This window comes from Suillus paluster (assembly GCF_016628075.1).
Source record: "Suillus paluster strain FC165 chromosome Unknown EDB91scaffold_35, whole genome shotgun sequence".
NCBI lineage: Eukaryota > Fungi > Basidiomycota > Agaricomycetes > Boletales > Suillaceae > Suillus > Suillus paluster.
The window spans coordinates 117,066-141,840 of record NW_024537595.1 but is presented as its reverse complement, the minus strand read 5'-3'; the positions used below and the strand labels follow the sequence as shown (position 1 = coordinate 141,840).

Genomic DNA, 24,775 nt, shown 5'->3' with positions numbered 1-24,775 from the left:
GAGAAGGGGGAGGGTCATTGATTTAAGGCAAAGGTGCGCGACCGAACCGCTTGGAGCGCCAATATCCGATAAAACCATATCCACCACGATGGTTTCCAGATGGGGGGAAATCACTAAAGTGGAGCGTATGACACAGGTGGAAGCATTCTGGAGGTGGAGATGGCGTACACTGTTGCAGGTAGGAGTAGGTTTGAATCAGGTGGTAGGAGAGAGAGATTTGGTGCATTGAATCTACTGAGATCTGACCAGTGACATCCCAGGGTTCTTAACTGAGGTGTGTCAAAGTCATCATCCACGGGTGACGTGACAGTCACCGTCTCCCAACGCCCACTCTCAGAAAGGAGGATATTGAGCACTTGAGAATTTGCCTCTGAAGCTGGCCAAGTGCAGCGGAATGGGACGCGGCGTAGTCCAGATGCGACGCTAAGGGTGAGAGGCCGACTGTCAGAGAAGGCGAGCCAAAACTGGAGCAGAGATGGAAGAAACGGCCCCAATGGTTCAACTCGCCCAGGAAGTGCCACCTGGATGCGCGACCAGACCCCTGTCCAAGTTGAATGTGCGAGCACTCGCCAAAGGCGGCACACCCGGGTGAAGACTAGGGGCGGACCTGCAACATTGGCTGAGACAGTGGTATCTTCAAATGAGAAAATACTAGGAGAGTCTGGTATGTCGTTCACGATGAGCAATAATATGTGCTGTAGAAGTTCCACCGGCAGCCGATGGATGTGGTGTCCTGAGTAGTTCACGTTGGCGAAAGATTCATTTAAACCAGTGAAGGACAATACATCAATCCCTTGCACGAGCACTGTCATGTTCTTGTCTAATGCTTCCATCATCGATTATTTGATCAAGTAAAAGCAAGAGTATTCCGTCTCCGGGAACAAATAACGACAACTTTTCCTTTCACGTAATTGATCCCTGAGGTGAAAGCAAGAGGAATAGGAGCCCGTGTTGTGTGATTTGAAGATCACACGTGCTAGGGGCTCAAGCGTTTAAGTACACATACAGCCGTACCGCCTCGAAATTGGGGTCTAGAGGGTCTATTCTATGGTCTCATCTATGGAAACACACGACAAGCTATACGAACAACATAAAAAAGAAACTAATCAACCTCAAAATCCACCATTTACACCTGGCTACTCCTCTCTATATCTTTCAAGGAAATATTACTCCTCTCGCACATTCCACGGAAAAGTCCGCCCTCCACTTTGAAAAGATTAGATGGAGTGTCGAATTCCTGAGAATGTGTAAGGTTTAACCCCTGAAAGATGCTCAATCAACCTACTGCAACGAGGCCAGCGTCGAGGACCAAAATTCGGTCGTATGAAATGATAGTTCGAAGTCGGTCTAAAGGATCATCACATTACAGTGTTACGCCAAGAATAGAAAGGGTAAAACGCACGAGCGATACAAAGTAGCGTACGATCCTTGAATTCCGTCTGAATCGTCTGCTGGATCTTGTTATCAGTCTCGAGATCGACAGAGGCTCTGAAAAGAGTTCAACATTAATTATCCAGGAGAAGAGTACATTACTAACGTGGCCTCGTCAAGCACAACGACTTTGCAGTCTTTTACCAGCGCGCGAGCTAGACTGAGCAGAGATCTCTCCCCAACACTAAGGTTCGCTCCCTCGCTCTCGATGGTGTCGTCAAGGTTGTGGCGGCTGGTGGGAATTCCCTTGCTTCTGATGCCGTCGCTAGAGGATGAGTGTTTCGAGGTGGTACTAGAATCAACAAGACAAGATCGATGCAGCGCATCCCATAGCTCCGCGTCATCGTGTTGGGAGAATGGATCCAGGTTAGACCGCATGGTCCCTAGTGATCTTTTAGCCCTTCAAACAAGAGCATGTAAATTAACGATACTAACCGCTAAAAAGAAGAGGCTATTGAATTCGTGGATCAGTCGGGTGTTAGTTGATATAAAAAACTTGACAAACATCTTGCGGGATGATAGATATCTTGGAGCGGAGATCTTTAAGACCGATTGTAGATATATCGACACTAGAAAAGGTGAAACCCAATATTCCTCATGAGCGATGACCAACATACCCATCAATAGTGATTGAACCACCAGACAATTCGACAATTCGGAACAGCGCAAGCATCAACGAAGATTTCCCGGCACCAGTCCTGACGGGATGCACCATCAGCACACATATTTATGTGGATCCAATAACTCAGCCAACCTTCCAACCACACCTATCTTTTCGCCTCCCTTGACTTTGACCGAGATACCCCTCAATACGTTAGGAAGACCCGGTCTATATGCCAACTTAACGTCATTAAATTCGACAACGCCATATTCAGGCCATCGCGCCGGGGGCTTGCGTTCTTCAATTTCATGCGGCGCCTCTTCAGGGATTGTGTCCCCTTCGACGTATTGTACCACTGTGAAGAGTGAGTGTGAGTGGAAGTATCATGAAACTCGCGACTCACGTCGTTCCACTGAATTCATGTAATTCTGAAGCAAGTGACAATTGAATAGCCATTGATGTAAGGCGAGGAAAGCCCTACCTCGACGTCCGCCGTCTGTCTGGTCACGAGACTACACATTTGTGACAGCATGGCTTTGATACGAAAAGGTTAAATATGCATCCTGTGGTGGCAACATTGGAAGACTCACTGGTATACGTAAGTACCAACCCTATCTGGGCGGCGTTAATCCCGGAAACGTCGATAACTGCCAGAAGAGCAACCTATCGAGATCGTAGCATGATGTGAGCCTCAGGTCTTTGTCGTTAGATTGACACTTACAACGAAGACTAATATGCCTCCCATGAAGTCCAACCTTATCGCAAGCCATCTGAGGGAAGGTGATGAGCCAACGACGGCCACGATATAGGTATAAGATCACTTGCCTCTGGTTGGTGACAACGAGGTATAGAGCTCTATTCTCCAGATCGACGTAGTATCTATTGGCGGCAATGAACCGCTTCATTTCTCCATAGCTTCGGATGGTAGGAAGTCCTGTCAAGGTCTCGGAAAAGTGTGCATACAAAAGAGAGCGAAGCATAGAGTCTAGTGGTCGGTATAAGTGGCTTTCTAGGTCCGAAAAACAACAACGAACCCAGGCGCTTGATCTCACGGGCACTAGCTCGATAGAAGGCAGCGAAGTAGCTGTAGCCCATCAAGATGAAGAAAACGGCAATAACTAGACAAGCGTGAGTCATATCCTCGCAAATGATATCCATATACTGACTAAAGTATGGTTCAAGGAAAGCAACGATGATGATAGAGCCCACAACGCTGGTCAGCGTAAGGACAACTGGATCTCCATGGTTAGTCTCCGTAAGCGAAGCGTGCGGGTAACGTACGCAATCTCATGGACACTGGACCATACATGAGTAACATCTCACCATGCGGTGACAGGTGACTCACATGCTAATTGATTGTCAACACCTGAGCGAATGGTTTCAGTAAAGCAAGGCATAGCACAAATTAGCGAGATGCTGACTGTCGATATCTTTGCCAAAAATGCTCAGGACTCGGCCCATTGGCTATAGGAACCTAATAAGTGTCTTTTTAGGTGCTTCCACAAACACTCACTGTAGTGTCAAAAAAGGACATGCGTGCGTAAAAGACGTTGCGCACAGACTTGTGGTGCAGGTTTCGGGATACGTAAAAGGCCATGAAGTCCATTCCGGCGCTACTACAGCAAGTTGTGAGTGAGCGCACCACCATCTGCAATAGGAACCGAATTACAGCAAGAATGTGAAGATCGCTTGACCGACCCCAAGACAACCATATAGCGTCTGATAGAACGAAATTGGTCGGTCGAATTTGCTGCGCCAGGATTTCAGAAAGGAACGAGAAGTCAGTGAAACGAACTGACTTGCCCTCCCACCAAACCAGCGTGTACGAGTTCAAGATCTGGCTTCCCTGCATCGCGAGCATGAAGAAAACAACTAGAGGTCCTGTTATCGAGCCGCGGGCCGCAACCAAGTAGGCCCAGTACACTGTGAAATTGTCTCAATCCAGAGAAGCCATGGAGGTGTCTTGGACGCACCTCTCCAGGACACAGAGCCCGTCGATCGCTTCTCTTTGACGATCAAGCGACCTTCAAGTTTACCACTTCCAGTGGCGTTTGCTCTGGCTTTTTTTGGCTTCAACTTGACGTCCTCGATGGTAACGCCTATCTGCGGCGTGACTTCCTCCGCCTGGTCCTCATCTTTCCCCTCAGACGCGTGACCGCCGAACTCCAGGTCCAAACGCGCAAAGTCCCCACCGCAGGAGATCAATTCATCGTAGGACCCGCTCTCTGTGATGACGCCGTTGTTCAGGGTATAGATGTGATCTACTTGAGACAGGAAGTGGATCGCATGCGTGACCAGAATGACGGTGACACCACGATTGCGCAGGGCTCCCACAATCGCATCTTGGAATAAGGACTTTCCGACGTGAGCATCCACTGAAGGTATTCGTCAGTATGATATAGCCGAGAGAACCATGTACGTAGCTCACCTGCCGAGAGCGGGTCATCAAATATGACAATGTCGGGATCAAAATACAGAGCACGAGCAATGTTAACCTGAGTGGAAGATAAAAATCAAGTCTTGAGCGGAGACACGCCACAAACGCACTCTTTGCTTTTGACCGCCGCTGAGATTGATACCCTTTTCTCCGATCTGAGATAGAGTATAAGCCTGTGTCCTCAAGTTGCGTTTATCCACCTTACCTCGGTCAAATCCCCATCAGGGAGTAGTTGAAGATCCGGAAGTAGACAAGCGGTCTCAAGAACGCGCCAATATTTATCTTCCTCGAATGACTGGCCAAAAATGATGTTATCACGCTGAAGTCGAACATTATTTTTATTCACTTTCTTTGAGAGCGACGTCTGCTCACCAAAGTTGCATTCTGGATCCACGCAGTCTGCGGGCAATAACCAACGCGACCGCCAAACGAGACTTTCCCGGAGACTTTCCTCATCTCCCCTATCAATCCTTGTAACAAACTGGACTGCTCGTGTGTTAGTATTAACTTCAAGAATTCGTTCGACAAAGTCACCTTGCCACTTCCGACACGCCCGACTACGGCGACCAGCTGACCTCGTGGAATGGTCATTGTCACATTCTTGACCCTAAAGAGCGGTACATCTCTTCCAGGAGCGGATTTCTCTGTTGCCTTGTCCTCCTTCGCACTCTTGTCCTTGCCCCTCGGTGGGCCGCCACTGCCGTGTGTGCCCTTCTTCGAGCTGAAAGCTTCACCGGATTCTTTCTCAACGGACTCCCACTCGAACGTTGCGTCTTTCACTAGAAGCGCGGGTTCTTGATCCTTGTCGATCACGAGTGCATCTCCGGAAATAAGCTCTGCGCGGAATACGTGCGTGAGCCGCTGGATCGCGCTGGATGCATCGGGGATGGCCGATAGAGCGCGGGGCATGAACATCATTGGTTGCCGGAGAAGCTATTAAGCTAACGGTTAGGTGCATGTTTATCTGCTGCAAAGCATTTCACCTGAAATAGACTCAGCGAGGAGAATATGACGGCAACATTGAAGTTGTGCGTTGTAAGGGTGTACGTGACGAAAGCTAGTGTAGCAGCGAGAACTGGGAGCGAAATAGCGAGCGCCATGCTGGGGTAGATCGAATCGATAACGTGTCACCGTGTCATAGACATCTAGACTTACTTCGCCGAACTTGAGTGAAGAATCCTTCGGATACCACGCAGTTCCTTTTTTCGAAGCTCGAATATCCCTGTGCGGCAGGCGTGAGTGTGATGTTAATGATTCTTGATATCATAGTTTACTTTGAAGGAAGGGAACCTCATACGAGAAGTACTTGACCACACGCATGGCTCCTGCGCACCCCTTCAGCATTTCCGCACATCCTAGCTGCTCCAAGGTTACGTACCGAATACCTCTAGCAAGACTTTGGCTCGTTGATCAGTCCACTTCATTGACTCCAAGCGAACACGGTGCTGCAGTGTCATTAGCCGCTCTTGAATTGGTATGATGAGGACGAATAGCGAAAAACCGGCGAGTGCAGACGGTCCAAGCTAATTTTAAATATCCTTAGAACAAGATGAATTAGTCGTAGCGTGCAACAAACCTCGGTCAGCAGAATTATTAGACAAACTGTGACCTGGATAGGCGCAGTCCAGGCTTGAAGATAGTAAGCCATCTCGAAATCTCGAAATCAAAGGAGATGTGCTCGCCTGCATGCTAGTGGCGAGGGTTAAGCTGCGGTTAGTTGACGGCGCGAGTGTATGCTCAAGTTTACGACTCACAAACCACTGAGCGCACGCATCGATCCTGCTCACGTCCGTGGAAATATGGTTCACAAGTGCGGCGTTGTTGAGTTTGACACGCGCTTTGCCTGTGAGGTTCACTCCACGCTCGTAGATACATGTTATCAGTGCAGCTCTGGCCAGTACGCCTGTTGCCATGGAACGCCAGAAGAACTTGAAATGCATAAGCTTGGGCGGGTCTAACTGCGGTCCACAAAGTTTTGCAAACCTGGTGAGTGCAGACACTGGCTGTCACAGTAAGCGCGAAGAGCCCAAGAGCCATGGCGATACCGCGACCGACATTGGGGACAGGCTCTCCGGTAATAGCTGCGGCGGAACGCTCCTCTGCAAAGACGATGATTTGCTGGAGTGGGGCAGAAGACATCAGAAATTACCACAACCAAAGACGGCTTGCTCTATACCCGAAGGACAATAGGGCCCATGAGTTGTGCTGTATCACCAAAGACCTGAGCGACGTGTTGAATGTGTCATAGCAGTGACAAATGAAGACCCGTACCTTGAATACACCTCCAATCCAGAACATACTACGAAAGACATCATTCAAAGCCCATGTAAGGCTGGCCTCTTTCCGTCCTTCGGATTCTCGCCAATGTTTCTGGAACGCAACACGCCGCTCAGACCAAGTCGCACCTTGATTCTGTCCTTGCCTGGAAATCGCGCGTAACGCCCAGCCGGTACGCTTGACAATGGATGGCCTGAGTTCTCCACTCTCAAGACGTGCATTCCAGTCGGCCGCAGCCTTAACACGCCGCTGCCATGCAGCTTCAAGTTTGGCGGCAAGAACGGCTGACTCTCGAGGTGCGTCCATTTTGTATAGATCAGACGCTTGCAGCGTGCGCTGATATCCGAGAACCTGAATATATGCGTTAGAATATGTTGGGATCGAGGTTTAACAACTGACCATTATACCGGTTATCCAGGTGTAAGTGAGCTGAGAGAAAATAGAAGCATTGGCCAAGGGCGTCAGCTGTAGAACGCGATGTTATTATCCTTTATCAGATTAGCGAAGGTGATTGACGCACCGCTGCATCCTCCAGAGACGGGGGAGCTGGAATTGGTGGGTCCTCAGGTAACCTGCCCGCAGCTCGATGAAGAACGACATTGCTTGCAAACACAGCTTCACTTACCACAACTGCCACCACTTTTGACGAAAGTTGGTATACTCATCGCCAGTATCGAATTGAAGATTTACAGGTTTGTAATTGTCTGCGTTAACATCCTTGAGCTCTTGTCTGACTGGGACCTTTTCGCCCTGCAGGGATTCTTCTGACCGTCGGGAGGTCATATGGAAGGAGGCTGGGACAGCCCTGGGCCAGATGAATGGCAGCTAGCTGGGTGTGTGGGGTAAAATTATACCTCGGTGCCCCGCTATGTCATCGGCCAGTATTACACATCACAATTTGATTACCTGACCTCCATGACCCTCAGGTTCATCTCCGTGGAGTCTAGGTCCTTCTCGGTATGGTGTTCCGCGTTGGGCGTTCGTCCTGACGCGTTGCTTGTAGGTTGCGATAGGCTCGAAAATATAATGTGTGAGCATGTGTGCCGTCAACTGACTTGGTCTATACACATGGTGTCTCACATCATTCACAGCAGACTCGCAGACGTGGGAGGTCGGCACAAGATTCATCATCAGAACTGCGCTAGACGTAAGGCAGCCTTCAGGCTTCGAGTCACTGGTTCAACCGTCCAAGAATAAAGCAAGAGGTTGGGTACGTTACATGATTCAACTTAAGTCAATAGTCTCTGCATAGAGAAATCGGAAAGAACGGAATGGACATCCATGAGGTTAGCCCGGATACTCAGGTGCTAAATGTGGAAAGCTAAAGTATGACAGCGTGCGGAAAGACAACACTAACATTAGAAGTATGTACCTAAAGTATGACTAGTCAACGGTTAGCAATAGCATAACAGGTGAAACTCAATGACATACCTCAGCGTGCGGATTCCATACACCACTGAGTCAGTCAAACGAGATCTTCATTACAGAGGCCCACACACCATCTCCCTAAGGACAGACTCTGACCACTGGCCGCATCACTACAGTAAGCAAGCCAGTCCCGACCCAGAAAAATATCGGTGGTGAGATGCACCGCACAACGAACAGAAAATCCGTCATCGACACATGCGGACCGTCAATGACAGTGAATGGCAAGCGAACAGTACGTTCCAGCCATCGTCGTGCACCATTCTATCGCCGCGGGTAAAACAAATACTGATGATGACAAAGACCATTTTTCAAATTCTATACTAAGTACTACTATCGGCTACCACAACTTCGGACAACCACTCGTTCGGACAGTCACACAATTTAACAGAGTAGTAACACAATGTCACATCTAGTGTTGCCGCCGAAGTGAAGTGACTTCGAGGTAAATTCGCTTCACTTCGAAAACGTGAGACTTTGGTTGACTTCGTTGTTCCGAAGTTGGTCGAAGCGGCACTTCGTCCACTTCGAGAGGTGAATCGAAGTTACCACATAGATTAATCATTATCACTGCACGTCTAAAGCCCTGTAGTATGTGCTTCCTGTCTATCATATTTCAATCATAAAACATCACTGTATTTCCTAAGTATAAGCCTCTCGTACACTGGCATGATCTCGAACATTCAAATCGGTTCTGCGATTGAATTGAATTTGTGAGAAAGGCTACCAACAACATCTTCACTACTCCCCCGGTCCACGATGTACCATTCAACAACAGGCTTTCTTCCTAGTAGCCGCTCGCAGTTTCCTTCAGTACTTGCCTGCAACGAGGCCCATGAGCTCTGACAGTCCTGCACAGCTTGTTTCACCATTAGTGACACCAAACAGTTCTTTCGAGACTTTGCGAAACTTCTCTCCACCTTTGCCTGCACCTCCTAGTAACCAATATGCCCAGTATATGATGCCAATGCAGCATGTTGGGCTGCTACAGCAGATGTGGGGCCCTGCACAGCCTGCCACTTCGACTCCACCTATCTTAATGTTGCAGCAAGACACAGGTACTATCCTGCTGAGACTCGACTGCTCCTGTCGTTAACATGGGAACGACGGCAAAAAAGGGTGGCCGCAAATGTAAAACACCTGTTGAGGATACAGGGTGGTCAAACCAACACTCGGAAGCAGAGCAACAAGAAGAGAAAGACGAACGCAGGTGCAGGCAGCAGCAGCCACCTGAAGCTGCAGCTGTTTGCAGTGTTGGTCCAGTCTCCAATCCTGCACCTGCCGCAGCCTCACCAGCAGATGGAGTCCCTCCGCATGGTAACACTAACGAAGGTGGATCTCACCGTCCAGTGGGAGTCGAGAGCAGTTGCGACTGATGTTTGGTACTTTTTGTGGGCTTTGAATGACAAGGAGAGGCCAGATAAGATGCCGGAAAATCAACCCCGATTGACAGCAAAACCGAACTGCAAATATGTGGCATGTCGTCTTTGTGGGTGAGTCCTACATACATTCCTTCGGTTATCAAAATTTCAAACATCGTTGGGCAGTGATGATGAGAAAAACCCACGATGGAAGGTGTGGCAGCTTAGAGATGGGATGACCTCATGCTACCGCGAGCACTTTGACAGCCAGCATCACCGGCTTTGGAAGCAAATTTGCAAGAACATGTCACTTAAAACCAGGCACCGCGCACACCATTCTATAGGCGGAGACCAACAGGTCTTCTCGGTAGATATGTTCCATCACTTGTTGATGTGTTGGGTGGCTGTTGATGATCAGGTGTGTTTACGAGTTGACTTGAACATGTATACTGATCTTACAAGTTTTTTTGTGTGCAGAGCTTCAATGTTTTAGAATGTCCAGAGTTTCGGGAGCTTCTCCTGTACCTTGGTGATGGGAAAATTGATGACACCGAACTTCCTCACCGCACGAAAATAACGCAGATGGTCTTGGATGAATACCGCAGGGAATACAACAGGGCAAAAGATGATATAAAGGTACCGTATCATGACTATTTTGATCCAGTTTGCCATTAATTATTTTTACCACTTATATAGAATGCACTGGGATGCATCTCGATGACCACGGACCTGTGGAGTGACCTGAATCGTGATAGTTACATGGCAGTGACTGCCCACTTTATGACACGGGATGGGAAGGACAGACTCAAGTACAAGACTCGCCTTGTTGCTTTTCGGTATATCGGGGGTTCTCATAGTGGTGCTAATCTTGGTCAAGAGTTTTTGAAAATAACGGATGAACTTGAGGTCACGATCAAGGTAAATTTAATGACTCATAATTTGTCATATCAAATGAATTCAAACTCGACTCTAGTTTGGCCAGATTACTATGGACAACGCATCCAACAATGATACATTTATGTTGGAGCTCGAGACGGAGCTGGATAAGAGGGGTATTCCCTTTGACCACGCTGGCAATCGTTTACGGTAAATCTGTTGCTTATTTTTGGCGGCGGCAAGCTAAATCATCACAATCCTTGAATTCAACAGATGTTTTCCTCACGTCATGAACCTCACAGTGCAGGCAATTCTGAAAGAATTGAAGGACAATCCTATTGGACCTGTGTTGGAAGCGCCTGCCAGTCTTTCCACCTCGACGGACCTTCACGCTTATGCTAACAGCTTGTCGAATGAACCTGTTGGACAATGTCGTGACATTGTTAATTCTTGCAGGCACTCAGGGCAGCGACGGTGGCGGCTTCAAGCAGTCATCGAACAAGGGAACAACAATGGATATTGGAAGGGTAAGCTTCCTGATGGCAAGGAGAAATTGCCTGTGCTTCGCCTTTTGCAAGATTGCTCAACTCGCTGGTCATCAACATTCAAAATGATTGATCGTGTTCTCACGTTGCATCCAGTAACGTGTTTTTTTTACCTCTAACTCTTCATTTGACATTTACTTCTTTCAATAGGCTATCCAGTCGTTCCTGCAAGAAATCCAAAATGCCGACATTGCCCACCTTTCCATGGACTCGAAAGACATTGATGTCCTCCGCGATATTCATCAAATTATCGAAGTCCCTCACGCAGCTCAAGAGCTACTCGCAAGCGAGCGTACTCTGACCTTGTCAATGGCCCTTCCTGCATACAAACTCCTGCTAACAAAATGGACCGAACTGAAGGGAACCATTTGGGAACTTGCCCATTATATTGGAATTGGCCTCGACAAGCTCACTAACTACATTCATCAAGGCAGGAAAACACGAATCTATGCACTAGCAATGAGTGAGTTTAAGATTATTTTCACATTCGAAATTTTACTGAACTTCAGATAGTAATCAACCCGAGCTTGAAACTTGAATGGATGAAGGCCCACTGGGGTGAGAATGATGTGAGAAGAGCACGGGAATGGGCATTAGAAGCAGCATGTTAAATTTCATTGTCGTTTTTCAGTAGGGCTAATGTTTGGTTTACAGATGACATCATACCGCACAGCGGTGCGCTTGGAACGGGATACAGTGCCTACACCATGCATATCAGCATCACAGCTTCCTTACTCCACTGATTCTACATCTGTGGCTGTGCAGTCGTTAATGGCAGGATTTGGGCGCTTGACGAAGATCAATACCAGTGTTCGGCGTTCGACAACCTCATCATTAACCACCACTCTCACTGCACCACCTCCAAGTTCTTCCACGTCATTTGACCAGTCACTTCCAACACTCACGCTGGAAGAGCAAGTGCAACGAGATTTAGAGGAAGACCAGAAAGATGCCGAGCGAGAAATGCAGCGCTATGAAGAAGCTGCGCTTCTTGATTCCACGGCTGAATGCACAGCCCATATTGTTCGTTTTTGGGAGGTACGCACATTTTTTTCAATCATTCATCAAATTAACTTGAACATAATATTTTGTAGCAAAAAGAACATATATTTCCACTGCTTTTCCGCATCGCAATGGACGTCCTTCCCGCGCAGGCTTCGTCGGTCCCTTCCGAACAAGTTTTCTCGTCCAGCAAAGAGACATGCACAGATCGGCGTGCTAACCTCTCACCAACTGTTCTCGAAGCTCTACAAGTACTCAAGTTCTCTTACAAGCAAGACCGGCTGAACTTCACATCCCATCTCATTGCGGAGGAAGTAGATTATTCTATTTCAGGGCCAGTATCTAGGAATGCCATAGATGAACTCATGGCAGCAGGCAAGCTTGATGAACTTGCTCAGCTGCTTGCAAACGAAAACGAGGACCACTTTTCGACTTAGATTATGTTGTAGCTACATTAGATTACTAATCTGTTCTACTTGCTTGTGACTTCGCAAAGTGTAACGAAGCGCACTTCGAATAACTTCATTGACATCGAAGTCTACCGAAGTGTCTCAATTTTCCACTTCGATTCACTTCAGTTCGCTTCACGGCAACACTAGTCACATCCGCCGAAAACAAGCTCCGCTCGGCATCCAGTAGCTGGCACGGGCAGTATTTACATGTGGTGTCGTGGCTTTGTAGCATTCATTATTGTTATTAAAAGCAATAAAAAGCGATTAATTGAATATGCATTATCAACTGGTACGAAATTATGAGGAGCCGTAGGTACTGTTTAGATGACTTGCATATGGTACGAATGAGTAAGTAGGTCGGCAGAACTGAAACTCCGCTACGGCAGACTCGGCTTGGTGACAGGCTCTGTCATACCTCAACAAGGATCTCAATCATTTCTTGACCGATTTCAAAGATTCAACTTCGCAATAGTGTATTATAAGTGTACAATGATATGTGGTCCAGCAGAATATGATTTAAAGTAGAGTTGAGTGAGATATTGCAAAGTGTCCGAACCAGGGGACTACAATATGCAGCATCGCATTCGTTCTCCCGCTTTTCTCACTGCTGTACGCGCCGGGCCGACCCGTTTGTAGTACTAGAAGGAACCACTTTCTTCCTTCGATGGGTTTGAGGGGATTCTGAGTATGCAACAACAATACTTCCAGTGATCCTCATACAGCTATACCCTTTCCGTCCACGATGCTGGCGACACCCTAGGCGCCAGGGTCAGGAAGAACGCCGACCCCTCCTTCCCCATCCCCCACATATGATGCCCGCCCTAATCGTGCTTTCATTCCCTTAGTCGTTTCCGCACCTTCTTTCGCCCCCATGGCAGCACCTTCTAGTGAAGCACCATCCGACGAGAAAGCACAGCACAGAATGATACTAAGGCGTCAACAGTGGTTCTATCTCCTGGACGAGCAGGTCTGTGTGCTTATAACGCATTTAGAGCTGCGCTTAGTGAAGATGGGCTGCTTAATGGACACAGTGCATTGGACCATGCTGCGAAGAATGTTGCGAAAACTATCGAAGCACAGATATTTTAGTAAGTTATCTGGCTCAGCGACCAGCACAGCTCGACATGCCCCTTGATCACGTTCTCTTCTGACATACCCAAACCTTGCCAAGCTGAACCCTCGCCAGATGAAGTCTGAGATAAGAAGTGAAGGTTCGCAGCAGGGCATCCGCCTCTGCTTCATCCTCGACCGGGGTGACTCTGACGGTGGGCCATGAGTGGACATCGAGCCAAGAATGAGCATCGGTCGGAGTATCCAGGAGCGCGAGTAAGTCGATTTCATCTTCATTGTTGCGGCCTGCAGCGACATATAGTTCGTCAGCTTTTCCTGACCAGGCGGCCAGAACTTGAATCACCGTTGATAAGTTCATGAATCCTGGATACGTTCACAACTGAGGTTGAAATTCCAGGTGCGTTCAACGAAGTCATAAATGGAGCGCAGTAGATACGAGATGGAATAATCTTCTGTGACGCTATTGATCGGTCAATTGCTTTTGGATCTTGTTGGAATGATTCTACCTACTAAGTACGTCACGGACTTCCTCCACTATTGCGCCAGGTTCGAGTTGCGATACGCCGCCAAGATTGTTTATAAACAACACAGTCACGTTGTCCTCGCGAAGCCATGGCTCAGCGCTCATGGACATCAAACTTGGACGCTCCTAAATGGCAAGAGAAGTTAATGTTTGCAGTTAATCATGATTCAATGTTTTACCTTCATCCTTGTAAATATCCTCTCCACTCTATCCTCCGCCACACGTATTCACCAAGCGTAACATTTCTGTAGTGAGCCAACCAGAAGATTGCAACGTAGCACAGCGAACGCCCGGTTCATCGTGTAAACCGGATCCTATCTCAACATGGCCATCCAGAAATCAGTTGAGAAGCTGCATCATTTGATGACACGCAATTGGCAGTGGGGCAGTGAAATGCAGTGGAAGATGTTAGTATATGTGGATGACAAATGGTGTATAGGCTCAGACCTGAATGAGGTTCGCATCCAGGAACATGACAATGTCCGAGTGCGACACCAATGCTACGTAAATGTGCAACCAGTGCGTCACCGAGACACTTAGCACATGCAAATGTGGGGATAGGGGCACTTGGATTGAAGTGGATGCTACCAGGGAATTAATACGCGATTTATCACAAACACTGTCAGAAGCAAACTACGAAGAAATACTCCTTTGCCACTGAACATCGTATACCCCCCAAAGACCTTGCATACAAAAATATTTCCCCCGAGACCTCTCAGACCTACCATCCCGACATCCTTCCCATCTTGCCTGGTCTGGGGCACAAGCGAAATATCATCCGCATTCAGCACGCTCCCAATATTCAGTTCAGGATGTTTCGCATGAGCATGTTCCATAGCTAGGCCAAATTTCAAACGATCGCCATGTAATTGTCAACGATGGCCACCACGTCTCGAGGGATGGGGCTGTTTGTGAAGGCAGCAAACTCGATGGCGTCCCAAATTTGTTTCGCACTCGGAATCGTGAATACACTACCAGAAACGGATGATGCTAGCATCCCATGACCGTATAACCAGCATGCGCAGGCTCGTGACTGGCACCACCACCAGAGAGAACGGCAATGCGAGTCGATGGAGAGGCGTTCGCAATATATGCTGTCTTAGTGGCTGCATGTCTGAAGAATGTTAATGGACTGAGCATGATGTACACACGCAAGCTTATAGACGAAGCGCAGGGTTCAGTGCAACCGCACCGCGCAGCGATTTGAGAACGAGGCCATTGGAAGAGTTGTAAATATGTTTGTGAGATATGGAAAAATGTTACACCATAAAATTCATGAACTAAGGTATCGTTGTTCAAACCTGATGGATGTGACTATGGGGCAGCAAAAGAAAGTCCGTGAGCGGCTAGGTAGATAAGCATCCAGGAATTGTTCAGTCAGGGGGTCGCTTGACTCACTTGAGTTGACGGAAGTAAGACGGAAGCAAGACTCAGCCTCACTTTCGCAAGCGAAATGGTTGTTGTCAAATACATATATTCTGCTGCCTTGTTTATGTATAAGATATTCAGGCCAAGTCTACAGAACTGACTTAGAAAGGAGGAATCTTTCCAAGAATAAGATATCAGCAGCATTAGTGAACTCGATCACGCTCTTCTGTTTGTATCCTATAAAACACATCACCTGTTAGCACCATCACGCGGCATATACGAAAAAAGACGTACCGTGACCTTCCATTTCGCATATGACGAGTTCGGTATGCACATTCTTCGATACAACCTTGTACATGCTAACAGCTTCGTGCACAGTTACTCGAGTATCGTTCTCGCCATGGGTGATGAGGAGGGGTACCGTGATCTTAGAGGTGTTATTGATCGGCGAGATCCTGTCGAGGAACTCTCTAATTTCTGGGATGGTCTCATCACCATACTCGCGTCTGCGTGCCGCACGCCGGACAGCTGCGGTATTCTCCAGGAACGAGGGCCAGTGCACGATTCCAAAGTTTTCGATACCACAGACAAGCTTCGAGGAGTAATGTGTCAGACTCGCCTATATGCAGTGTCTGGACGTGAGAACGATGTGACTATCAAGAAGATAGATATATCTCACCAAGGACATGTATCCGCCATCTTCAATAGTGAGGATCAGTCTTCTGATAGATGTTATGACAAGGCTACTCACAGGATCCGCCCGCTACAGCAATGCGGGATGAATCTAGTTCGTTCTGCATGTTAGATGTGATGTGGTCAAGCAATGCTCCGATATCCCTGAAGAGACATGAGTATCTGCCCCTGAGAAGGTGTATATGCACCGTACTTGACAGAATCTTCGCGTTTGAGCACGTCATCCGCGGCCATGTACTTCTTGCCATATCCTGAACTTCCGCGCACATTAGGGTAGATAACCGCAATTTTCAGCTCATTCAACAATAACTATGCGTAGGCCTACGGACGTCTGTCAGTCTATAAATGATGTGAAACATCCACGACTAACGTGCGGTAATTGGCAGTAGCTTGAGATTCCGGGCCACCGTGAATGTGAATAATGACCGGAGTTACCGATTGACCAGCCGGGTGGTAATAGATGGCGGGGACTTCCAAGCCATCGAAGCTCTTGTATCTGATGAGTGTAGGGGGAACCTCATGTGCCAGTGTGGGCGGCTCTGCCTGTGCATAGGGTGAGACAGAAGCGAGTACGTAGGCGTGACCATTTTCATCTTTCTTGACATTGCTCAACAATGGAACAAGATCCAAGTAGGTGATACGCCCTCTGGAGTGGTGCGATGTGAGATGCAGCGTCATTTCGTACGGCTTGTCATTGAGGTCATTCACTTGGAAGGTGAGCCAACCCCTTTCCCAGGCAACCTTGACCTCGATCACGGTGTTCTTGTGAGGACCAGACAGTGGCATGACAAAGAGAGAGGTCCACCCCTCGACATTGACGCTAAATATGATATTGTCGCTGGTGACCTTGAGGTCCTGGATTTCCCACAAAATCGGTCGTATGGCTTGAATTCCGGCACTGGAAGTGGTGATGTGGGTGACCGACCCCGTGTCAAGGTCATAAGTGACGATTGAGGCAAAATCACCGTAACCATTCGTGGTGCAGTAGATCAAGTGGGGTAGATTAGCATCGTGGGAGAATGAGGCATGGTCGAACGCGGTATCTTCTGCTTTCTCTGTTGCTCCTGGGAACTCGATTAGCTTGGGAAGTGACGCCTGTTCGCCAGAAATGTCGACGACGTATAGAGCATTATACGCCGAGCCATAACTTCGTTTGAGCAACAAATACTTGTCGTCGAGGGAAAAACTCTGCGGGTAGTACATAGTCGTCCCTTCCCCGGTGCTTGGTGCGACTAAACGCGAGGGCAGAGTGAAGGGAGAAGTATCTGCCTTTGCACCCGTATTGGAGTCTATGAGCCTGGTGACATACACTAGGGTATCCTTGTTGTTCTCCTTGTTCGACGAAAAGGCCATGAGCCTGTCCCGCAAGATTCGATCAGATAAGAATCAAACGAATAAAAACAAACCTACTTGTTTGTCTGAGATGTAACAACCGAACCGTATCTATAGTCATCGTGGGTCAGTCTCTCGATGCGTCCCAGACCAGGCGCATTATCCAGCTCTCCTTGTACCTTTGGAAGAACTTGGTCGGCAAGAGAATCCTCCCAGTAACGCCTGCGATTTTGGTCAGACAGGATCTTCAGCTTCATGTGATCACGTGCCATAGTTGAAAGTGTTCATTTCCGTTGAGATCCATAACCATAATGGCCCCTCCACGCCTGCGCACACCCCGCCAGTCCTCTTCAAGAATTCTACAGAACGTTGATATCGTCCTACCAGAACCGATGTCAAAGTAGGTGAGCCGGCTCAGCTCGGTGCTGGAAGGATCTGTTGACATGCGATACAGCTGAGTGACTTGGGCGTCTGCGGGCCTGTGCGAGACAATGACGCCTCCTGGAACTTCTCTCCCGCTGGCATCCTTGACTGTCCGCTCAAAACCTGGGGTACTAAAACCTTGGCGGTGGAAGCGAATCAGATATATCACAGCGCGCTTCCAAGAAGATAATTGCTACACACCTCGAGCAGCATCTTCATACTGCTTCATGCCATCGAAGATGCGCTGCGGCATTGCAGGCAGATTCACGGCCTTGATCTGTTTGGCGGGTCTAGTGAACTCCAAATCGCCATAGTCAACAGGTGTAGCCATCTCGAGTGTAGTTCTGGTTATTATGGAGATAAGCAACTTATCATTTATATAGTTGAATTGAAGGAGATATGTATAGTCAACGACCATATGTTCATCGATACACATGATCCATAAGGGCGCCCATGCCCATTTCCAATCTCCCGCAGGAATGATATCGACGATTACATCACATGGCCGTTGGCGGAAACCAAATGCAGGCTGCAGCTGGTTGCAGATGATCACTTGTATGATAGTGTGCCTTAGTAGGGAAAATGGGTCATGACAAGGCCGTAGTCGGATATGGCCGGGTTGCGGAAATTGCAATATTCAAGTTGACGGGAAGTACTTGCTAAGTTACTTAGGAATAACTGTCTTCCTTATTTCAAGGTCTGGCTAGTAGTCCCTCAAATATCATATATCAGGTCCAGTGGCCGCTGCGCCGCCTTGATAGCGCTTTGATCAAATACACATCGACCACGCGACTCGGCATGCGTTGCATGCATGGGTTGATTAGGCTATTCGACCTCAGACTCTTGTTGCACATCAGTTTGGTAAATTACCCTCTCAGCATACACCTCGCCTCCATACACTTGCGCGATGTCGAGCAACCAGGCGCGGATTAACGCTCTGCTGAGGAAGTCGCTTATCGGGGAACTTCTTGACACCCAATTCAACCTTTTCTCCGCTCGATCAAAGCGTGAGGGCAACGTTACCAAGCTTCAGTCACTGTTTGCCAACGACGAAGCCCTCGCCGTGAGCTCGGAGTACTTTACTAGCTGTGAGCCATCTTACATGTCTGTTACTACTCAGTCAAGTTCAACAAACAATTTTTCAGTACTTTCCGAAAAAACGCTCAGTGATCCTGCCTTGGTCGAACTGCAAGACTATCACGCCTGTGAGGAAGGGATATCTCTCGATGAATATGGATATGCGTCCGATAGTGACCTCGAGGAAGAAGAGAATGAAACCAACGAAATGGTGCCAGATGGTAGGTGGCTTTTTGCATCCTGGTAAGCGACTACCTTACGTCGACCTTTTGAAGATGAAATGCTCGAACTTTGTGCAGCGGAGCGAACGCCTCTAACGGCGTCAATCAAGAATTATGCTCCCAAAGGGGTGCAACGTACTATTCCGAGCCGCATATTACTGGTAACGGATACTGCATTCAACACGTGCGGTTTACTAGCCTAGTGCTTGGTTCTGTTGCTTATCAACTGGACGTAGGTGGGAGGCTTTATTGTACTATCTTTACACCGATGAGATCGTGTTTGCACCTTTGCGATCACAAGCAAGTAAGATAGCGAAACATCGGAGCCTTGATGAGCCCCCACCATGCTCGCCGAAGTCTATGTATCGCCTGGCATGCAAAGTGCGTCTCATGTAACCTTTGATGCTGTCCGTATGGACTGATGCCTGGGATTGTACCAGATAAAGCAGGAAAAATTACAGGACAAAGCGCTTGCTGCGATACGATCTAGACTGACTGAGAACAATATCCTGCAAGAACTCTCTTCTTCTCTGACACCCAGGTTAGTTCGTTATGCATATCCTCTTCCATTGGGATGCTGACTCGTCGTCTGAAGGTTTCCTGCCATTCTTGAGATGGAAGTCGAAATTCTATTCCAGCATATTTCTACTCCGACCGTCATGAAAGACTTTCCGACACTTATTCAAAGGATCGCTAGCGCTGGCCTCCCGCATGGGGCTGACATCATGACCAAACTTCACGAAAGAATGCTAAGGCAACACTACCCTAGAATTTCCTACCCTGCACCTGTATCGCCCGAGGCTGGATCTGAATCTGCACCGCCCGAGGCTGGATTTGAATCTGCATCGCCCGAGCCTGTGACGAGGTATGTGGATACATGAATCACCGACTACCAAATCTAATTTCCATCCACTGAAGGTTCGCATTCGCAAGCAAACCCGTCAGGAGCCGGTTTGGTAGTGCTGAGAGTAAAATGGCAAGCAGAAAGAGGGAATACTGATCCTAAACAACTAGCCTTCTGTACAGTAGCAATGTATGAATCAGAATTGTGCGAAATACTGTGAACTCTTGCAGCACAGTACTAAGGAACTTACTTTCCTCTGAGGCCAAAGATATCTTCACACTACTTAGTCTAGGAACCTACAGGTCAGAAGGACAGCGCCGCAAAGTGCCAAACAAATGTATTGAAGCGGCACTGCATTGGCACGTGGTCAGGCTTCTGCCAAAACAATACGACGTAAAAACTCGTAAAAGTACTTCAGTTCTCTATTCCAAGGTCTCCCTTGCTCAAGCGGTCGTGGAATTTATCCAGAAGTGGCAAGCATCTTGATCAACTTGGCAGCGAACTACGTACCATGCCATTAGCCACACTGTGCACCAATGCGAAAGTAGAAACATGACTCACTGTCGCTCACCTGTCGACTCCTTCGACAGCCGGTCCAACTGTAGGCCCGACACAAACACTTTTAAGTAGGTCCTGCCAGGCCAGTGGGTCATAGAATTAAATCATGGGTGCCAATGATATTTACTTCGTCGTGGTCGTATATATTCTCGCATATACAATCAAGGCAGCAATATCCAGTGTCGCAGAAATGAGGACATGGATCACTGTGAGTACTGACAAACATAGATACCATCAAAGCAGCAAGGACGGCAAGGACGAAGGAGGAATGCATTACTTGTGCGATGTGATATGGGATTTTGAATAGAGGGTGGGCACGGTAGGAAGACGGCTTGCTTTTATGTCCCGAAAATACTGTTCTGGCAGAATTTCGTGGCGAGAATGTAGGCAGCACTTATCTACCTGAAATCCACTTCAAGCAGATGACATTTACAATGCCAGCAAATCGCCAGCAGACCTCAATAACGTACGCGCGCAGGACCTATCCATCTGAAATCCCCTTCAAGCAGATCGAAACAGATGGTGTTTACAATGTCAGCAGACCTCAAGGCCTTAAGATTGACTTTCTGTTTCACTGATATTTTTTTGCTGACTCGGATGATACACGCCGCGGGCGTACCCCACACAAGCATATCGGGGCTGGTTTTTGGAGCATCATGGGTGTCTCATCTCCATGCTCTGGAACCACGGTTCATGGGCAATCATCAGGACGAACCCCGCGTCCATGCACGACTTTGGAACCTAGACTGATCTTCCGTAGTATTGCACAGGCATGAGAGCATTCTTCTCGTCTCGCGGCAGAATTGGGGGTGAGTATAAACGGCGCACGCGACTCCCCGCCTAACTTAGCTAAGATGCTTGCTTTACACCTGCTTCGTATCATATCCCTCCATATTTCTTGACTGTAAGAGCTCCACTTTTCCCTTACTAACACTATAGCTTACCAGCTGTTGAGCCATCGAGGTTATTTTTATGCCTGAGCTTGTACTTGGCCAAATATATCATCATCATCACATGACTCGGATTATCTCAGTTCATAGAAAACTCTAGTCTCCCCTAGCCAGACCAGTACTTCGAAGGAAAAGAATTACAATCCAAGCACCTATCGATGGATTCCCCATCCGCAGACTTCCACCTCCTCGCAGCGGCATCCGCCCCTTCTCCGCGCATAAAACCTCCTCCACAGACATTTTCTATACACACGATATTCTCTTACTCCCCTAGTGACGACGGAACGGACGAGAACCTCCTTATCCTTTTGCACGGGCTCGGTGAGCGCAGCGTCCGACCGTTTAGCTAGAGCAACTAATCCGAACAAGTCTTCGATGAATAGGTGACACGAACGTCCCCTTCGCCCGCCTTGGGAGATCACTCAAGCTCCCACAAACGGCCACCCTCGCACTCCGCGCACCTGATGTGTACGTATCTGTTCCATCTTCCAGATTGTATTTGTATCGAGCTAGAACGTACTAGTATTCCCTTCCTGTATGAACAGGCTTTTCAGTGGTATCCTTCCTTCGATCAGCTCGGAGACCTCGTCGAACGACCAGACCCCAGTCCTGCACTCAATCTTTTCAAGGATGTCCTCAGCCATTTAACAGGTGATTGTGGGTGGCCTCCACATCGTATCCACTTGTTCGGATTCGCGCAAGGTGGAAGTGTCGCAGCTGAAGCATGTGTGCAGTGGTGGCGTCGCGAGCTGGAACTGTCGCGTGTGACCGACAAGGAGACCCCCGCGCGGCCCTTAGGCTCACTTGTGACCGTTTCTGGCCCGCTGCTCTCATATCCAACGTTGTCGAAACCATGCGAGACACCTGTTCTTGTATTTCGCCGCCCGCGTGAGTTCAAGAATGGGGCGTTGGATGCCTTTAGGAAGGGTTTCTCTAATGTCAAAGACGTGGAACGTGCCGGTGAGGGTATGCCACGCGCAAGCTTAAGGGAGGAATGGCAGCCGATTATGGAGTTCTGGAGTGAGATGCTCGGACAGCGTCCTGCAGATGATCTGTACGAAGTCACCACGGAAATGGCGAATTAGAGCGAGAAAATTTCGTAGTGACCGCTTGTAAATACTATATATTAAAGGCTCGCAGAAGGCATAGTACATGTTGTAGGTATAGCTATGTAATGGAGATACTGTTATCCTTCAAATATTGGTCGTATGCTGCATGAGCGTCATCGACGAGCTCGAGCAAAAGCTTCTCTTCCCGATCGTCCAGCCCGAGGTGGGCCCCCGCCGAGCTGCGTCCATACATGAAGTGCGTATTCTTCTTCTTGATATTATTCACAACAAACTCAGACCAGGCCTTCCATGGTCTTGGCGTGATGGGTACAATCTCCCGGAGGACCTGCTCGGGTGGCGTGCCAGACTCCCAACAGAGCGCTAGGCATGCCAAAACGGCAGCGGATGCTCTAGAACTGGCTTGGTAAGTCTTCACCTCTGGAGAGTTCAGCAGGGTGATGAGGGCACTCGACTGCACATCATCTTCCTTTGCTGATAGATACAGGTTGCATGCCCCAGACACTACGAGCGATATCAGGAACATGATTTGTCCTGGTAGCGATCCGAAAGGCATGAAGACGAGCTGTAGGGTAGCTTGCGACAACGCTATGAACGCGCAGAGAAGGAGGGTGTAACCACCTCCTTTGAGCTTCAGCCGCAGTCTTCCCTTGGTCACAGCGTTTACGTCCTCTTCGTTGCCTTTCAAAATGACGATGCGGGTATCTGACAATAGCATCCCATCTCCGGGTGGAACTCCATCTGCTGGTTTGAGCCGTTCAAGGGTGATCTGCCCAGTGCTCATGATGGCAGAAGTGATTCCAGAGGAGATCATCCCAAGGATAATCATCTTGAAGGACAACCAGTCTTCAACACTGGCGCAAATAGCGCAAGCTACGATGCTAGTGGCGATAGGGATTATGGGCAACGAGGAGTGACGGGTACTTCTTGGGGGCAGCGTGTCATTTCCCGTCGGAACTTTGTTCTTGAAGTCTACGATCATCAACTCCATCGGCGTCGGGCTGACCCTCAGACCAACAACTACTGGATTGCACTCCCTTCCTCTCCAGTTAACTAGCACGTATGCAAGGTGGCGAGTATACTGCATGACCGTTCCTGACCGCGAAGCAATGTATTTGGGTCCTTTCTTGCCATCTATGCCGAGAGACAGCGAGAGTCTCTCGGAGTATGACGAGATGGAACTCTGCAACAAGGTTCTAGCCAGCTCCCACGCAATTGCGTGGCATCCAGGTGCGTTGTACCATCCATGCCACAGCTGACCATACAGCGGTTGTAATGCAAGCGCAGATACTGCTGCTTTGCCTCCGAAAAAAATTGCTATTCCGGATGCGACGTCGAGATCAAAATTTGACGACGACAATTGAGAGGAAGCGAGGGCACTTGTGAGGAAACTGATAGGAGATTCGAGGGGCATTGTCTTGTTGAAGGGGAAATGGTCAGCCTTCTCGCCTTTAAACGTCCCGTGCGTGAGGACCCTGAGCAACCATCTGGTCATGACGGATACTGCCAAGGCACAGGTTTCGTGGGTTAACCTTGGAGGCTCCTCCAACCAGAAATTACCTGTGGGTCATAGCTTATGCCCCATGCGTTGGGCTGGTAGGGTCTGAATCTGTCTTGAGACTTCCTCAGAGTCGGAGCCCTACAGCATATTTTTCAGCGTTAAAGAAGAGCCGCATGATATCAAGGGTCCTGTGGTCAGTCCCTGTGATCTGTTTTAGGCGCGACCAATGATACTTGTTGATACTTGCCAAATTATTTCCACAGGAACAATTCTGAATTTCTGTCTAATATGACGGAATCCTCTATAAAATTGAGGTACATGGGCTATGTCGATACCGTACAAGTCTCGTTAACAAGTCACACTGGTTCGCGACATATACTGTGCTCTTGGTAAAATAAATTTAGACTACACAGAAATACAAAGTCCGGCTCGGGGTTACTAACCTACAGTCAACGTTATGACATAGTCAACTTTGAGTATCTCCTCAGAAACGCAAGTCTGTCCCTTTCGTATATCCACCTCAATCTGCTTGCCTGAAATCGTCCCAATCACAAAATCAGCCCTGCTTAGCCTTGAGGGCACGCATGTCAATGTCACAGTTTTGAAGTATAGAACACACAGGACACCCAGTGTTACCCCCGCGGAGCTGCGCAGCATGAGCCTGAGGGGCGGTGAAGCGCCTCTGTAGCTGTTTGCTGCTAGGTCCAGGAGGAATACGGGAGGGAGACACCGAACGAGGA

At 48.4% G+C, this 24,775-nt stretch overlaps 10 protein-coding genes across 10 annotated transcripts; 5 read left to right on the top strand and 5 right to left on the bottom strand.

The window, feature by feature from the left end:
- Positions 1-113: 113 nt before the first annotated feature.
- Positions 114-833, bottom strand: EDB91DRAFT_1249634 (uncharacterized protein; the record flags this gene model as incomplete). Its single annotated transcript, XM_041323119.1, has 1 exon — positions 114-833. One exon carries the CDS (start codon positions 831-833, stop codon positions 114-116), a length of 720 nt encoding a protein of 239 aa, XP_041176006.1.
- Positions 834-1,026: 193 nt separating this feature from the next.
- EDB91DRAFT_1329489 (ABC protein) lies at positions 1,027-7,529 on the bottom strand (the record flags this gene model as incomplete). The annotated part of the gene is made up of 38 exons (XM_041325321.1): positions 1,027-1,237; positions 1,286-1,347; positions 1,403-1,488; positions 1,538-1,814; positions 1,867-1,882; positions 1,937-2,000; positions 2,049-2,129; positions 2,186-2,387; positions 2,549-2,566; positions 2,623-2,695; positions 2,754-2,802; positions 2,858-3,017; positions 3,067-3,150; positions 3,199-3,264; positions 3,314-3,328; positions 3,378-3,398; positions 3,454-3,496; positions 3,546-3,648; positions 3,702-3,782; positions 3,832-3,955; positions 4,006-4,407; positions 4,461-4,527; positions 4,580-4,624; positions 4,675-4,788; positions 4,842-4,955; positions 5,004-5,402; positions 5,453-5,570; positions 5,625-5,691; positions 5,744-5,794; positions 5,848-5,992; positions 6,046-6,117; positions 6,224-6,397; positions 6,453-6,587; positions 6,646-6,690; positions 6,741-7,097; positions 7,146-7,211; positions 7,267-7,318; positions 7,372-7,529. The coding sequence occupies 38 exons, from the start codon at positions 7,527-7,529 to the stop codon at positions 1,127-1,129; spliced, it is 4,317 nt and encodes a 1,438-aa protein (XP_041176005.1). The 3' UTR covers positions 1,027-1,126.
- A 2,519-nt stretch (positions 7,530-10,048) lies between these two features.
- On the top strand, positions 10,049-10,321 carry EDB91DRAFT_1040512 (uncharacterized protein; the record flags this gene model as incomplete). Its single annotated transcript, XM_041312876.1, has 2 exons — positions 10,049-10,168; positions 10,229-10,321. Coding segments are annotated over 2 exons (213 nt in total), but the record flags the coding sequence as incomplete, so codon positions are not given.
- Positions 10,322-10,505: 184 nt separating this feature from the next.
- EDB91DRAFT_1054978 (uncharacterized protein) lies at positions 10,506-11,564 on the top strand (the record flags this gene model as incomplete). Its single annotated transcript, XM_041313880.1, has 4 exons — positions 10,506-10,618; positions 10,775-11,048; positions 11,104-11,416; positions 11,467-11,564. Coding segments are annotated over 4 exons (798 nt in total), but the record flags the coding sequence as incomplete, so codon positions are not given.
- Positions 11,565-13,022: 1,458 nt separating this feature from the next.
- On the bottom strand, positions 13,023-14,018 carry EDB91DRAFT_1140223 (uncharacterized protein). Its single transcript, XM_041318957.1, has 4 exons — positions 13,560-14,018; positions 13,435-13,504; positions 13,312-13,376; positions 13,023-13,291 (listed from the first exon to the last, which is right to left on the bottom strand). The coding sequence occupies exons 1-4, from the start codon at positions 13,834-13,836 to the stop codon at positions 13,164-13,166; spliced, it is 540 nt and encodes a 179-aa protein (XP_041176002.1). The 5' UTR covers positions 13,837-14,018; the 3' UTR covers positions 13,023-13,163.
- Positions 14,019-15,308: 1,290 nt separating this feature from the next.
- EDB91DRAFT_1140200 (alpha beta-hydrolase) lies at positions 15,309-18,491 on the bottom strand. Its single transcript, XM_041318956.1, has 10 exons — positions 18,019-18,491; positions 17,664-17,955; positions 17,473-17,616; positions 16,429-17,419; positions 16,256-16,371; positions 16,121-16,206; positions 16,049-16,068; positions 15,664-15,988; positions 15,400-15,606; positions 15,309-15,347 (listed from the first exon to the last, which is right to left on the bottom strand). Exons 1-9 carry the CDS (start codon positions 18,251-18,253, stop codon positions 15,518-15,520), a joined length of 2,298 nt encoding a protein of 765 aa, XP_041176001.1. The 5' UTR covers positions 18,254-18,491; the 3' UTR covers positions 15,309-15,347; positions 15,400-15,517.
- On the top strand, positions 18,481-20,219 carry EDB91DRAFT_1140199 (uncharacterized protein). Its single transcript, XM_041318955.1, has 7 exons — positions 18,481-18,905; positions 18,963-19,115; positions 19,170-19,299; positions 19,352-19,496; positions 19,556-19,656; positions 19,711-19,980; positions 20,034-20,219. Exons 1-7 carry the CDS (start codon positions 18,725-18,727, stop codon positions 20,113-20,115), a joined length of 1,062 nt encoding a protein of 353 aa, XP_041176000.1. The 5' UTR covers positions 18,481-18,724; the 3' UTR covers positions 20,116-20,219.
- Positions 20,220-20,832: 613 nt separating this feature from the next.
- On the top strand, positions 20,833-21,644 carry EDB91DRAFT_1140194 (uncharacterized protein; the record flags this gene model as incomplete). The annotated part of the gene is made up of 2 exons (XM_041318954.1): positions 20,833-20,900; positions 20,959-21,644. A coding segment is annotated over exon 2 (226 nt), but the record flags the coding sequence as incomplete, so codon positions are not given.
- EDB91DRAFT_1140192 (uncharacterized protein) lies at positions 21,588-22,665 on the top strand. The gene is made up of 3 exons (XM_041318953.1): positions 21,588-21,788; positions 21,851-21,935; positions 21,991-22,665. The coding sequence occupies exons 1-3, from the start codon at positions 21,626-21,628 to the stop codon at positions 22,550-22,552; spliced, it is 810 nt and encodes a 269-aa protein (XP_041175998.1). The 5' UTR covers positions 21,588-21,625; the 3' UTR covers positions 22,553-22,665.
- Positions 22,635-23,948, bottom strand: EDB91DRAFT_1054979 (uncharacterized protein; the record flags this gene model as incomplete). The annotated part of the gene is made up of 1 exon (XM_041313881.1): positions 22,635-23,948. The coding sequence occupies one exon, from the start codon at positions 23,946-23,948 to the stop codon at positions 22,635-22,637; it is 1,314 nt and encodes a 437-aa protein (XP_041175997.1).
- Positions 23,949-24,775: the final 827 nt, after the last annotated feature.

Coding starts and splice junctions, on each gene's coding strand:
- EDB91DRAFT_1140223 (XM_041318957.1), bottom strand. CDS start 13,836: ATGAACTTATCAACGGTGATTCAAGTTCTGGCCGCCTGGTCAGGAAAA. Junction 13,505..13,559: donor GCTTGGCAAGGTTTGGGTAT/GTCAGAAGAGAA, acceptor TCGCTGAGCCAG/ATAACTTACTAAAATATCTG. Junction 13,377..13,434: donor AGCATGGTCCAATGCACTGT/GTCCATTAAGCA, acceptor ATAAGCACACAG/ACCTGCTCGTCCAGGAGATA.
- EDB91DRAFT_1140200 (XM_041318956.1), bottom strand. CDS start 18,253: ATGTGTATCGATGAACATATGGTCGTTGACTATACATATCTCCTTCAA. Junction 17,956..18,018: donor GTATGAAGATGCTGCTCGAG/GTGTGTAGCAAT, acceptor TCCACCGCCAAG/GTTTTAGTACCCCAGGTTTT. Junction 17,617..17,663: donor AATGAACACTTTCAACTATG/GCACGTGATCAC, acceptor CCAAAATCGCAG/GCGTTACTGGGAGGATTCTC.
- EDB91DRAFT_1140199 (XM_041318955.1), top strand. CDS start 18,725: ATGTCGAGCAACCAGGCGCGGATTAACGCTCTGCTGAGGAAGTCGCTT. Junction 18,906..18,962: donor CTCGGAGTACTTTACTAGCT/GTGAGCCATCTT, acceptor ACAATTTTTCAG/TACTTTCCGAAAAAACGCTC. Junction 19,981..20,033: donor TCGCCCGAGCCTGTGACGAG/GTATGTGGATAC, acceptor CATCCACTGAAG/GTTCGCATTCGCAAGCAAAC.
- EDB91DRAFT_1140192 (XM_041318953.1), top strand. CDS start 21,626: ATGGATTCCCCATCCGCAGACTTCCACCTCCTCGCAGCGGCATCCGCC. Junction 21,789..21,850: donor TATCCTTTTGCACGGGCTCG/GTGAGCGCAGCG, acceptor TTCGATGAATAG/GTGACACGAACGTCCCCTTC. Junction 21,936..21,990: donor GCACTCCGCGCACCTGATGT/GTACGTATCTGT, acceptor AGAACGTACTAG/TATTCCCTTCCTGTATGAAC.